This window comes from Thalassophryne amazonica, chromosome 5 (genome assembly GCF_902500255.1).
Source record: "Thalassophryne amazonica chromosome 5, fThaAma1.1, whole genome shotgun sequence".
NCBI classification, from domain to species: domain Eukaryota; kingdom Metazoa; phylum Chordata; class Actinopteri; order Batrachoidiformes; family Batrachoididae; genus Thalassophryne; species Thalassophryne amazonica.
This window is the reverse complement of record NC_047107.1, coordinates 122104559-122118314: the sequence shown is the minus strand read 5'-3', so window position 1 is coordinate 122118314 and position 13756 is coordinate 122104559. Positions and strand designations below refer to the sequence as shown.

General features: G+C 44.7%; 1 protein-coding gene across 1 annotated transcript; it reads right to left on the bottom strand.

Annotated features, from left to right (window-relative positions):
* Positions 1 to 2705: 2705 nt before the first annotated feature.
* Positions 2706 to 7578, bottom strand: znf703 (zinc finger protein 703). Its single transcript, XM_034171227.1, has 2 exons — positions 6903 to 7578; positions 2706 to 4987 (listed from the first exon to the last, which is right to left on the bottom strand). The coding sequence occupies exons 1-2, from the start codon at positions 7170 to 7172 to the stop codon at positions 3479 to 3481; spliced, it is 1779 nt and encodes a 592-aa protein (XP_034027118.1). The 5' UTR covers positions 7173 to 7578; the 3' UTR covers positions 2706 to 3478.
* Between the last annotated feature and the right edge of the window lie 6178 nt (positions 7579 to 13756).

The following is a 13756-nucleotide window of genomic DNA, read 5'->3' as shown; positions in this document are numbered from 1 at the left end:
GGGTAATTTTTGATCCTACATTGTCCTTTGACCTCCACATTAGAAATATTACGAGGACTGCTTTCTTCCACTTGTGAAATATAGCGAAAATTCGTCCCATCCTGTCTATGGCTGATGCTGAGACCCTGATCCATGCGTTTATCTCTTCTAGATTGGACTACTGCAATGTTCTATTTTCTGGTTTACCGCAGTCTAGGATTATGGGTCTCCAATTGGTTCAAAATGCTGCAGCCAGACTTTTGACATGAAGCAGAAAGTTTGACCACATTACACCCATTTTGGCATCTCTTCACTGGCTTCCTGTCCCAGTGAGATCAGATTTTAAGGTTCTACTACTAGCCTATAAAATTTTTCATGGACTGGCACCTCCCTACCTAGCTGACCTAATTAAACCCTACGTACCGGCCCAGGCCCTGCGTTCTCAGGGTGTAGGACTACTTTGTGTCCCTTGGGTGAATAAGAAGTCTGCAGGTCACAGAGCTTTTGCTTATCGTGCCCCTGTTCTGTGGAATGATCTCCCTGTTTCAATAAAACAGTCAGATTCTGTGGAGACTTTCAAGTCCAAACTTAAGACATACTTATTTTCCCCTTTCGCATGGCTAGCAAACTGGCATAGTATGTTACTATGTTTTTTTACTCTTTTAAAGTAATTTTATTAGGAAACGGAGCGGACAGTGGCCTCAACTTTATCTAAATTCTGGGTCTTAGTGAAGTGAGGCGATCACCTTAGTATTTCTTGTTTTTCTTGTTCCTTAATGCTGAAAAATCATACTGTATTTGTTGTCTTTCTGATGCCTGATTGTTTTTTTCTCTCTCTGTTTGAGGTGAGGCTCCATCCAGAGATGGGTGTGGCATCTGTTTCTGTAACCCTCCTGTCTTGTGCACCAGCAACATTTCCTGTATATTTGTTTTGTGAATTGTTTTTGTAATTTATGTCTGTATCATGGCCCAAGCAGAGGGTCACCCCTTTGAGTCTAGTCTGCTTGAGGTTTCTTCCTCAGAGGGAGTTCTTCCTTACCACTGTCACCTGTGAGCTTGCTCTGGGGGTTGGTAAGGTTAGACCTTACTTGTGTGAAACGCCTTGAGGCAACTTTGTTGTGATTTGGCACTATATAAGTGAAAATAAATGGGGGGAAAAAATTCAACTTTTTGACCTTCCCTAGTGACTAAAAGTGCTACTTAGTGACTAGCGACAAATCTGACAATGTTTATAACACACATGCTGTTGCTCAGGGGACAGAACGATGGGGACACTGGGAGTTGCAGGGGAGGAGCAGACGTTTTCTGTGCTCGACCATGCAATCAAAGAATTTTTAATTAAAGTACATGACAATAAGTGTGCTGATGCTGACACTGCTAAATTGATGTTTTTCAGATTTTTCACCGTGATTGTCCAGACAGATCCAGAATCCACATCTGGATCTTGATCAGTCGTGCAGTTGACTAGGTTCCTCCTCTTGGTCAGACTGATCATCTCATTAAAATTTTCATGGCTGAGGTCGTCGAGATGTTAATGGAATGGATGTTGAGAAATGCACCACCATAACTTTGTAAAATAGATCTAGGATCCGCATCTTGCAAAACAATTCATCAATTCAAAACAGTTCATTTTGTGATAAAAGCATGGAATTTGGCACACATATTCTAAATTAACTACTGTTTATTTTCAGATATGGAGCCATCCAGGAGCTGACCTGTAATGATCTACAGGGGTCAATAAAGAATTACAGAGGGGTCACAATTTAAAAATGCTCCAATCATGTTGAACCACATTATTTGTCTGATCATAATGATTCCAAAAAGGTATAGTTTGGACTATCTATGACTGAATGTTCCAGAGTTATGGGGTAAAAATGTTAAAAATGGTGACAAAGATCAGTTTCAGGTTTGTACGGGGGTCAAAACTTAAAGTTGCTCCAATTTTGGTAAAAAATTATGCAAATTATTGGTTGAAATAAAAAGATTAACAAATGGAATAGTTTTGACTGTGTTGAATGTCTGGTCTCCAAAGTAGTGGTCAAACAAACGTCCATTGAATTCTATGACGTATGACATTTGTTACCCCATAACATGATAACTAAGCATGACACATGGTGCAGACTATTCCTCTTTTTACCAAAATTGGAGCAACTTTAACTTTTGACCCCTGTACAAACTGAAACTGACCTTTGTCACCATTTTTGCAGTTTTTGCCGCATAACTCCATAGAATTCAGACATAAATAGTGCAAACTATACCTTTTTGGAATTATCATGATCAGACAAATAATATGGTATAATTTTCAACATGATTGGAGCATTTTTAAATTTTGACCCCTGTGGCTCATTAGAGGTCAGCTCCAGGATGGCTCCATATCTGAAAATAAACATTAGGTCATTTAGAATATGTGTGCCAAATTCCATGCTTTTATCACAAAATGAACAATTTTTATGGAAATTGTAGCTAAGCCGCACCACTATCTGAATCATGATCAGAAACAGCTTTGTTACTTTGATATGACTGAGGATTTCACCAACTTTTTGGGAGACTGGGTGAAGATTTTGGAGTAATTCTACTAGAAATAAAACAAGCAAACCAACAGATAAAGTTGAAAACGCCGCAGAAAAATCAAGTTCACTGTAGAGCAACAGTCTAATAACATTTGATTTAATCCTCAGTAACAAAAGAAAATTATACTTTTACTAAAACAATGACAAAAACTCAAATGCAAGGATGTATCATTTATTTATCAAAATAATTAATTTTCCTGTTGGTTGGATAGCACAGCCATCTTTTTATTTTTAATGTAATCTTTGTACCATTTTCCTCTTATACCCCCGTCTTTCTCATTCAGGAAAGTTTGAAAAAATATTACATCTTTGCATATTTATAAATAAAAATAATGGCATTGTTCAAGATAATATTCATGGACATGCAGACCTCCAGAGTGTGAATAAGCAGGAGAAGATAAAAGAAAAAAAAAAAAGAGCTCTCTGGAATGAAGTCCATCTTCATGGTGGTGCAGGATTTTTATTTTTTGCGCATATGATCAGCGCGATAACGCTGTACTTTCGTCACTTTGTTTTAATTTCAATATTTAGTAGAAAAGTATTTGGACAGCAAATTTCCCCTAACAGTTGAATACCAAGCGCTTTAGTGAAAAATAAATACACATTTTTAAATCCAGAGGAAAGAGGAAAGAGAATTCAAACCACTGTAACAATCCGATAAATTCATCATTTTCACCGTTTGTTTCCCAGCGTCTTTTCTCGCTGATGTCTCTTGGTTCTGTGCTGCAGACAATCCATCAGGGTTTTATTTATTTATTTATTTGCCTTTGGAGTATCAGTCACAATCCTGAGGCTAACAGGTGCTATTCCTGGCAGGCGTGACGACCCGTCCTGCTCATGACCCCGGTTGTCATAATCTATCTTCAGATCTGCTCCGAGGAGTCCGACTCGGTGCCAGCAGCCTGTGAGCACTGCTGCTATTTCGGATATCACTGGTATCCCAGGGCTGAGGCCGAGCCCAGTCTCTGGCTGTAGAGGGCATAGGGGGAGTAATAGGCGGAGGAGGAGGGGAGGGATGGCATGGGAAGCCCTGGCGCTCCGGCTAGGTGGGTTTTGCTATAGGGGTGGTATCGGGCCAATCCCAAACCGGGAGATCCTCGGAGGGAGAAGGAGCTTGGCAGAGTCCCTGGGCTGCTAGGAGGAGGCAGATGGAGGTGGCAGGAGGCTGTGGATGAGACAGAGGAGGGGTATGTGGACAGCAGCTTACTGTCCACCATCCCAGGCAAAGATGTGTGGGTACGCAGGTGAGCCAGCAGTTCCTCCGAGGTGGCAAATCGTTTGTCACAGGGGCCTCCAACAGACACCCAGTTACAGGCGTGGGGCAGCGGCTCATTGGGGAGCATGAATCCATAGGTATAGAGCGGGTGGGACAGAGAAGGGGTGCTGCTGGAGGACAAGGAGCCAGAGTGCAGGGAGTGGAGGTGGTGAGACGGGTAAACCAGAGGGAAACCAGACTTGAGGCTGGAGGGATCATGAACACAGGTGGAGCAGTTACTCCCTCCTAGGTGGGGGGTGTTGGGGTACGTCAGACAGTACGGGTCCCGGCACAGGCCCTGCATCAGGGAGGGAGGAGACGCTCCAGTGAGTGGGCTGGAACTGGGGTGCTTCCCTGAAAGTCCTAATGCCAAGCTAGACTTGGTCGGGTCCAAGCCTGGAACAAACTGCGACGGGTAGCCAGCATACGCGCCCACAATGGAGCCGTGGTAGCCCATAGTCGCCGGAGGAAGAGGAAAGACAGAATGTCCAGGTTTAAAAGGCGAGATGGGAGCAATGTGTCCAGAGCTCAGGCCCGGCTGGGAAGACGGCGGCTGCTCAACCTTGCCCTCTGGCCTCGGGCTGCTGGCAGAGCTAGCATTGCTGGAGTTAGCGCTAGCTCGTATGTGGCTGGAGTTGGCTAACTGAGCTCCGTCCATCCCTGTCTTAGCCACCGCATCCAAGTCTTTTTTCCCTGCACTGCTGTTGTTACTGTCTGAACTGCTCTGCTCTGAGCTCCCGGCTTTCTTGTCCATGTGCGGCGCCTGGGATTGCGGCGGGAGCTCGGTGGATGGGGAATGGCTTTGTCTGTGGGGCTGGCTCTGCGGGAGCAGGGGTGGGGAGCTGGAACTGGGCGAGTGAGCATGAGAAGGAAAGCTGGGACATGAAGCCGTGCCACCGTTAGAGCTTCCATTTGGCACTCTGAAAGAGGCTTTGTCTGAAGGCCCCTTCATCACCAGAACATCCTTACGACAGTCACCCGCTGATTTGGAGTAAGGCTTGAAGCTGGATTTGTCCTCCGCTGCCTGCTGGACTCCAGGCTTTGAGCTGCGGCCGGAGGACTCTTTGTCTCCCAGACTGCCTGAGGAGAGCGAGGCCAGCTTGGACGAAGAAGGCGGGTCTGGCTTGCCAATTTGAGAACAGGTCTGGGCCAGGAGAGCCAAGGGACTCTTTTTGGCATCCAGCTGGAGGAGAAAACAGAGCAAGATAAAGAATGAACGGTTTGTTTAACTTTTGCATAATTACCCACAATAGTCCTCTATTATATTATTATAATTATTATCATAGTGATTAATCACAGCGATGTAAAAATTATTGTAGGTTATATTCATTGTAATAATCTAGTTTACTCTCAATACTGATAAATGTGACTTATACATGAAAAATGGCATGGGCAACTGGTGCCGCGGGGGCTGGATGGAGCCCTCAGTTTTTATCATTCTGGTCGTCATCCTCAGAGAAATTTTAATTTATGACAAGACGAGTCAGATTTAGGCAGCATGGTGACTTACTGATTAGCACTGTTGCCTCATAGAAAGAAAGTCATGGAATCGATTCCCACCTGTGGCCTTTCTGTGTGGAGTTTGCATGTTCTCCCCGTGTTTGTGTGGGTTTCCTCCAGGTGCTCTGGTTTCCTCCCACATTCAAAGACATGCAGGTTAAGTGGATTGGAAACTTTAAATTGTCTGTAGGTGTGAGTGTGTGTGTTTGTCTCTATGTGGCCTGTGACAGACTGGGGTCCTGTCCAGGGTGAACCCCACCTCACACCCTATGAACCCCCCCCCCCCCATCCCCGTGACCCTTAATTGGAGTAAGAGGTTTAAGATGAGTGAATGAGTCAGATCTGATTTTCTTTAAATCCCCTGCGAGTAAGAGACGCTAAATGGCACTGCCTTCATCCAACCAGCTGGGGGCAGTAAATGTCCACATGGATCTTTGTGTGGTCATAAATGGACAGGGTGTCCACCTTCAAAGTGTTATTTTATGATGTCCATCATGACAAGGTTTAGTACTGAGGACAAACCAACCAGACTGAGATCTAGTTCTGGAGAAGTCACACACAGATGTGCTGGGACACAGGTGTGGTTCTCATGTCACCCATGTGAACCTCTCATGGAGGATAAAAAAAGGAACTGAAAACTTTTCTTTTGTCAGTGACTAATATGCATCAGCAGAGGGCGCTCACGGCTCTGATGTGGCTCCCTGTGTCCACTTTGTACTGTTTGGTGCCAAATATGACCAAAAACAACTCATCTTCATGGTAAGATGACATATATGTCCCCCCCCCCCCCCCCCCCCCCCCCCCCAACTGACTGTTCTAATAAATTATTTACTTTTTTAAAGTAATATTCTCACAAATACATAAATGCTTTATATTCTTTAAATAAATGCATGTACAACCATAATAAATAGGCATTTTAATAAATACATAGCTGAAATTATTCAAAAATAAATACATTTACTCTTATGAATGACTTTGACACATTTTACATTCGCTTATGATTAAAAAAATTTGACTTCAAAGGATTTTTTTTTTTACATAACTGTTGAATCATTTAAACTTGTCACATCGTGATGCGCAAAGACAAGCTTGACAAGTACACCAGAGCTGTTAAAGTCACAACAGATTTAATTAACTAACTTCTACTAAACCAGAAGTCTCAGTTTCACAAAAAACACATAAAAGACAGCAAAAGAGAAATTAGTAAAGTGACCAAAATAAACTGTTCAAGCTGTTTTGTGCAGATTTACAAAGCACATTTGACTTTTTTATTATGAAGAACTTGAACTGTTGGATATTTGTTCGATTTTTATTATCCGACTAATTGTTGAGAAGCAGACTGACCCTGTTAGATATTTATTATTTATGGCACCATCATGCTGCTCATCTCTGCGTCAAAATCTGACAGGAAGGAAAGAGCTCCACATTTAGAAAGACATTCAGACCGGAAAATAATCACCTCCTTCTTTTAGTTTGTATTTTTACGGCTGTATTCTAAGATTTCCAAACTCTGGCCTCAAACAGTCTGTGCGTAAAATCGTGCCACCGACACTCGAAGTGTTTGGAACAGCTGCAGGTACGGAGGGTTTGTGTCTTACTTCGATGCTGACTGGCGCGGACGTGAGGGGCTGGAGATACTCCGGGTGCAGCAAGTGGCCGCTGTGCGCCGTCAACATCTTTACGATCCGGATCGGAAGCCTTTTTGCTTGTCGCGCGGGGTCCGAGGGAGAAGCACAGGGAGCGCGTCTAGGAACGCACGATCTCTCCGTCACCCTCCGGTGCGGATCACCAATGTCGTCGTCGTCAGCGCTGCGCTCCGGGGACTGGATGCGTAAAAGCGGTTCAGGTCCACCGGGGGGATCTCTCATCTGGATCGGGGCGCGATTGGGGGCCACGGCAGGTGAGGAGCGGACACGCGGTGAGAATTCATTTACCAGCGTGTTTCATGGTGACGAATTCGACGGTAAATTGTGCGTTAATCCAGAAGTGCATGTGCGCAGTGCGCGTCCTCACCCAAGCTGTCTCTAAAGAACAACAAATCACTAAAATGTCATCCCTCTGTGCCACCAGCTTCGTATTCCTAAATATTCCTTCATCCAGTGAGGAGAGAAAGAGAAAAAAGAGGAACCAGACAAAACCAGAAAGTAATATCTCCGCTGAGGCTCGTGCGCGCTCTCCTGTGCGCGGATCACAGTCCCTCTGCAGCAGCCTGCAACTTCTGCCACATACCAACGATGCGAGGGGCGGGGCCTAAACCGAAAGAAACGGGCCGACGTCCAATCAGAAGTCACCGCATTCATGACAGGGGGCGGGACAAGTTTGGAGGCGTGGCTCCTCTCACACCCGTAATGTGTGTCAGTGACCCTCATCTTGTAATTTCCCCCAAAATACAAACTCCATCAGCACAAAGTTTACATTTTTGGAAACGTAACGCAGTTAGCTAAACTGTGGTGAGAATTACATGATGGTTTATTTAAAGCAACTGTTTCAGTTATTTCAAAACCGAATACATTCATATCCAAAGAATGTCTTCAAATTCAGGAATATTAAAGGTTTTTTAATTACTTCATTGCAAGTGATTCATAGAATTTGACATTCATTAGCAAGTTCAATGTTGAACACATTATTATTATTATTATTATTATTATTATTAACATTTTGGAGCCAGTTTGTCTGTCTGCATTTTACGTGTAGTTTGGTGAAACAGCGCCCCTGATGGCACTTTGTCTGTCTGTATCGGTATCTTCAAAATTGAAAGAGAAATTTAAGTTAAACATGGTTAAAGTCAATGGAGCATCCTCTCATAACATAGAGCATGTCAAAGTCAGAGGTCAAAGGTCAAGGTAAAATCAGCAGCCATGACCTGCTGTCCATGGTGAGATCTTCAAAATACAAAGAGCAGTTTCAGTCACACTTTGTAGATAAACTTGATGGAACGTCCTCTTATAATTTTGGTCATGTCACAGTCAGAGGTCAGAGGTCAAAGTAAAATCAGAGGTCATTGTGCACTATCTGCGGCATATCTTCAAAGTGCAAGGAGCAGTTTCAATCAAACTTGGTGGATAAACCTTTGGGAGTGTCCTGCCATAACATTGGTCATGTCATGGTCAAAGGTCAAGGTGAAATCAAAGGTCATCGTTTGCTGTCTGTGGTGATATCTTTGAATCAGGATGGGATCAGGTGTTCACAGAGCAGACAGGTTGCAGCAGACCACCAGAATCAGCAGTGACTTTATGGGAACTCTTTACTTGACTGTTTGACTGCTGTGTAGGTGCATTTTACAAATGTGCAACTTCACAAATCACTGTCATGGAGGTCCAAAGCAAAGTGGTGTGCATGTCATAATTATGTGGTGCACACAGTAGCTCAGTAGGATCAGAGTTGGGCTACCAATATGTGGACCTGGGTTCAAATCCTGGTCCACGCTCTCACGAGCGCTACTAGTTTAGCTTATGGAAAGCTAAAAGTGGACGTTCTTGTTTTGGCCGAACGTCTAGCCAGTTTCTGGGTATTCTGTGTTAGTACGCGCCCACGGCTGATGTGCTTGATGAATTCCTGCGCAAAAAGTAGTTCCCAAATAATTGTGATAATTCCTGTGAGATAATGAGTATATCTCATCTAAATCAATTCTAAAATTTACCAGTAATAAAATTAGAAAGAGAACTGAAGTTTTAAGAGTAGCCATAATAAATATTTCAGAAACTTAATGTTTATGACCAACTTTGCCTGTTATCGCTCAAGCACATTGTAAACATTGATGCCACTGAGTTTGATGCGGAAGACTTCAGAAAGATACAATTGGAATGTTTTGATTACCATTTACAGTTGGCGATGAAAGATTTTGGTGTTAACTTCGTGTTAAAGTCAGAACAAGAAGCTGCACTGAAATAGATCTATCTGCGAAGAGACACATTTTGTGTGTTGTCGCTCCAACGAGAGCGGCACACTGAGCAGGGTGATCCTGGTCATCTCACCTGTCTGTGTCCTTGGACAAAGCACTTAGTCTGCATGGTTCCAGTTCACCCAGCGGTAAATGGTTAGTGGTTAGGGAAGTAGCCTGACATGGAGGGACGTCCCATCCAGGGGGCATCATAGACTTTGTTCAGACTACCAATACAAACCTGGTTTATGTGCATATCCTGTTTGAATCTTTTTTCTTTTTCTTTTACCCTGTCTGCATATATATTGATGGTATATGCCAAACTGGCAGAACGATTTATATATATATATATATATATATATATATATATATATATATATATATATATATATATATATATATATATGAGGTATCTTATAAAACTAACCGGCAGTTTTAGAAAAAAAAAAACTATATGGATTTGAATGACGTGCGATTACACCAATCATGCTTGAACCCTCGTGCGCATGTGTGAGTTTTTTTCACGCGTGTCGGTGACACGCTTTGAGTGAGCACTGGTCCCGCCCTCTTGGCTGAATTCCTTTGTCTGAGACGCTGCTCGAGACGGCGCGCGTTGCTTTATCAAACTTTTTTCTGGACCTGTGAGGAATATCCGAGTGGACACTATTCGAGAAATTCAGCTGGTTTTCTGTGAAAAGTTTAACGGCTGATGAGAGATTATGGGGTGTTTCTGTCGCTTTAAGGACTTCCCAAGGAGCGGGACGTCGCGCAGCGCTTCCAGGCGCCGTCATCTGGCTGTTTCGAGCTGAAATCATCCTAATTTAAGGCTCTGTTGACTCAGGACGTCGTGAGAGAATAGAGAAGATTCAGAAGAGGCCGGCATGAGGACTTTATGCGGACATTCCACTGTTTAAGGACATTTTTTAATGAAAGACGTGCGCGCAAATTCGCCGAGTCATTTCCGTGACGACTCGTTTTTCCTGTCGCGACCCCCCGCGGTCGGGTCCAGCCCGACATGCGACTCTGCCCGCACGTTCTTTCATTACAAAATGACCGTTAACAATGGAATGTCCGAATAAACTCCTCATGCCGACTTCTTCTGAAAGTTCTCTGTTCTCTGACGACTTACTGGGTCAACAAAGCCTGAAATGTGGAAGTTTTCAACTTGAAACGGCGAGACGCTGCCTCGGAGCGCAGATCGCCGTCAGGCGCCGTGGGCCGTCCTTAAAGCGACACTACCAGACCAAAATCTCTCATCAGCCGTTAAAATTTTCAACGAAAACCAGCTGAATTTATCGAATGGTGTCCACTCAGTTGTGCCTTACAGTTTTGAAAAAACTTTGATCAAACAAAGCAACAGTCTCTGAGCCATTCCTAAACAATGAAAAAATCAACGAGAGGGTGGGCCACTCCTCACTCAAAGACTGCCCACAGGCGAATGACGTAACCGACAGGCGTGAAAAAACTCTCGCATGCCCACGAGGGTTCAAGCATGTCTGATGTAATCACACGTGATTCAAATCCATATGGTTTTTGAAAAAAATAATAAGGTCGGATACTTTTCTAATAGACCTCGTATATATGGAATTTGTTCTTGCAAGACAGATAGCATATAGTGCATGAGTGAATGTGGTGTGCATGTGTGACCTTCATCTGCCCTTCCTGATCAGCCTATAGCGTTTTATTTAAAGCTAACAGATAACTTCTATCAGGAAGGGCTGACCACCAAACCAACATAGAGACAGACAAGATCAAAAGACAAGCGATGACAGCAATAACAGTGAGGTGATGAAATATGAGACACCGAAGAGGTGGAGCCCAAACGATACAACATACCAGGACAAACAACCACACATGAACAAGCAGTGACAGCAACAGTCTGTTGTGTATTTAGTGAGCATCCATATTGTATTCTTGGACAACAGAGTCTTGAGCCCCTTGAGAATACCCAAAACCAAACTGTGGTGACAGCCACAAATACATAATCATCCACACACAGAGACCCAGATCACAGCTAAATACCCCATCACTACTGTGGCTGGTGTGTTGGGCCAAGACAAAAGTACAGAATCTTACCATATGATGTGGACCACTCTGGCATGCCAGGAGCCACACAGGTGATTACATGCACCTCGATGGGAAGGGGTCCAGGACGCAGAGCCCGAGGAGAAACAAGGAGAACCAGGAGAGTAGAAGGGCTCAGGGGCCAGGAAGGGCACCCACCAGGCCCCCTGGAGCAGCCTTGACGAGCCACCAGAGGAACAGCCCAGGTGGAACTCTGGTGCACCCCCCCCACCCCAAGCCGCAACCCCCACGGAGGCACAGGAAACAACCCCAACAACCCTACACACAAGGGAAGCACACAGGACACCAGCATATGCCCAAAAGGGGGCACCCCAGCACCACACCACACGGGCCTCAACCCCACAGATCCAAAGAGCCAGCACGTCCGATCCCCAAACCCAGGTAAGGACCACCGAGCCGACAAGAGTGAGACCCAGCCCCCAGACAAGGGTGCAGGACCAAAACCCAGAGCCGGGCAACACGCAACAGACCCCCCCCCCCCCCCCCCACTCCGAGACTCTCACAACACAACCAGCAGAACCCCCATCAATCAATCAATCAACTTTTTTCTTATATAGCGCCAAATCACAACAAACAGTTGCCCCAAGGCGCTCCATATTGTAAGGCAAGGCCATACAATAATTATGAAAAACCCCAACGGTCAAAACGACCCCCTATGAGCAAGCACTTGGCCACAGTGGGAAGGAAAAACTCCCTTTTAACAGGAAGAAACCTCCAGCAGAACCAGGCTCAGGGAGGGGCAGTCTTCTGCTGAGACTGGTTGGGGCTGAGGGAAAAAACCAGGAAAAAGACATGCCGTGAAGGGGGGCAGAGATCGATCACTAATGATTAAATGCAGAGTGATGCATACGGAGCAAAAAGAGAAAGAAACAGTGCATCATGGGAACCCCCCCACAATCTACGTCTAAAGCAGCATAACCAAGGGATGGTCCAGGGTCACCCGATCCAGCCCTAACTATAAGCCTTAGCGAAAAGGAAAGTTTTAAGCCTAATCTTAAAAGTAGAGAGGGTATCTGTCTCCCTGATCTGAATTGGGAGCTGGTTCCACAGGAGAGGAGCCTGAAAGCTGAAGGCTCTGCCTCCCATTCTACTCTTACAAACCCTAGGAACTACAAGTAAGCCCGCAGTCTGAGAGCGAAGCACTCTAATGGGGTAATATGGTACTACGAGGTCCCTAAGATAAGATGGGACCTGATTATTCAAAACCTTATAAGTAAGAAGAAGAATTTTAAATTCTATTCTAGAATTAACAGGAAGCCAATGAAGAGAGGCCAACACGGGTGAGATATGCTCTCTCCTGCTAGTCCCCGTCAGTACTCTAGCTGCAGCATTCTGAACCAACTGAAGGCTTTTTAGGGAACTTTTAGGACAACCTGATAATAATGAATTACAATAGTCCAGCCTAGAGGAAATAAATGCATGAATTAGTTTTTCAGCATCACTCTGAGACAAGACCTTTCTAATTTTAGAGATATTGCGTAAATGCAAAAAGGCAGTCCTACATATTTGTTTAATATGCGCTTTGAATGACATATCCTGATTAAAAATGACTCCAAGATTTCTCACAGTATTACTAGAGATCAGGGAAATGCCATCCAGAGTAACGATCTGGTTAGACACCATGCTTCTAAGATTTGTGGGGCCAAGTACAATAACTTCAGTTTTATCTGAGTTTAAAAGCAGGAAATTAGAGGTCATCCATGTCTTTATGTCTGTAAGACAATCCTGCAGTTTAGCTAATTGGTGTGTATCCTCTGGCTTCATGGATAGATAAAGCTGGGTATCATCTGCGTAACAATGAAAATTTAAGCAATACCGTCTAATAATACTGCCTAAGGGAAGCATGTATAAAGTGAATAAAATTGGTCCTAGCACAGAACCTTGTGGAACTCCATAATTAACTTTAGTCTGTGAAGAAGATTCCCCATTTACATGAACAAACTGTAATCTATTAGACAAATATGATTCAAACCACCGCAGCGCAGTGCCTTTAATACCTATGACATGCTCTAATCCCCCATGACTCCACCCCAGTCACCCCCCCTCCCCACAGACCCCAACCTACACACCAAAGCGCAAGATCAGGAGACCACCCAAGCAAAAGCGGGACAGTACCCCTCCCCCCACGAAACCACAGCCCCTATCCCCCCAGCAGCAGTCTACCACCCCAGAGTCATCACAAGCACCCCACCGCAACACCTACCTCACCAAGAAGCTGTGGCACCCTGGGCCCCACAAGCCCCATAGTAGGGCCACGAGATCACGGCAGGACAGGAAAAACAGCCCACGTCCCACATCAATGCCACAGACATCCCCAGCTACCTGGGACCAACCCCACATGCCACCCTGACCCTGTAACAGGCCCACCCTTGGTATTATAATTAATCTCACTCGGTGTGTGTGCGACACCCTAAGTGAGCAAGAATAAAGTGTTGCATTAAAAGCAGGGCAGGAAGGGCAGGTGGTAGACCGCTGTGGTAGGCCACG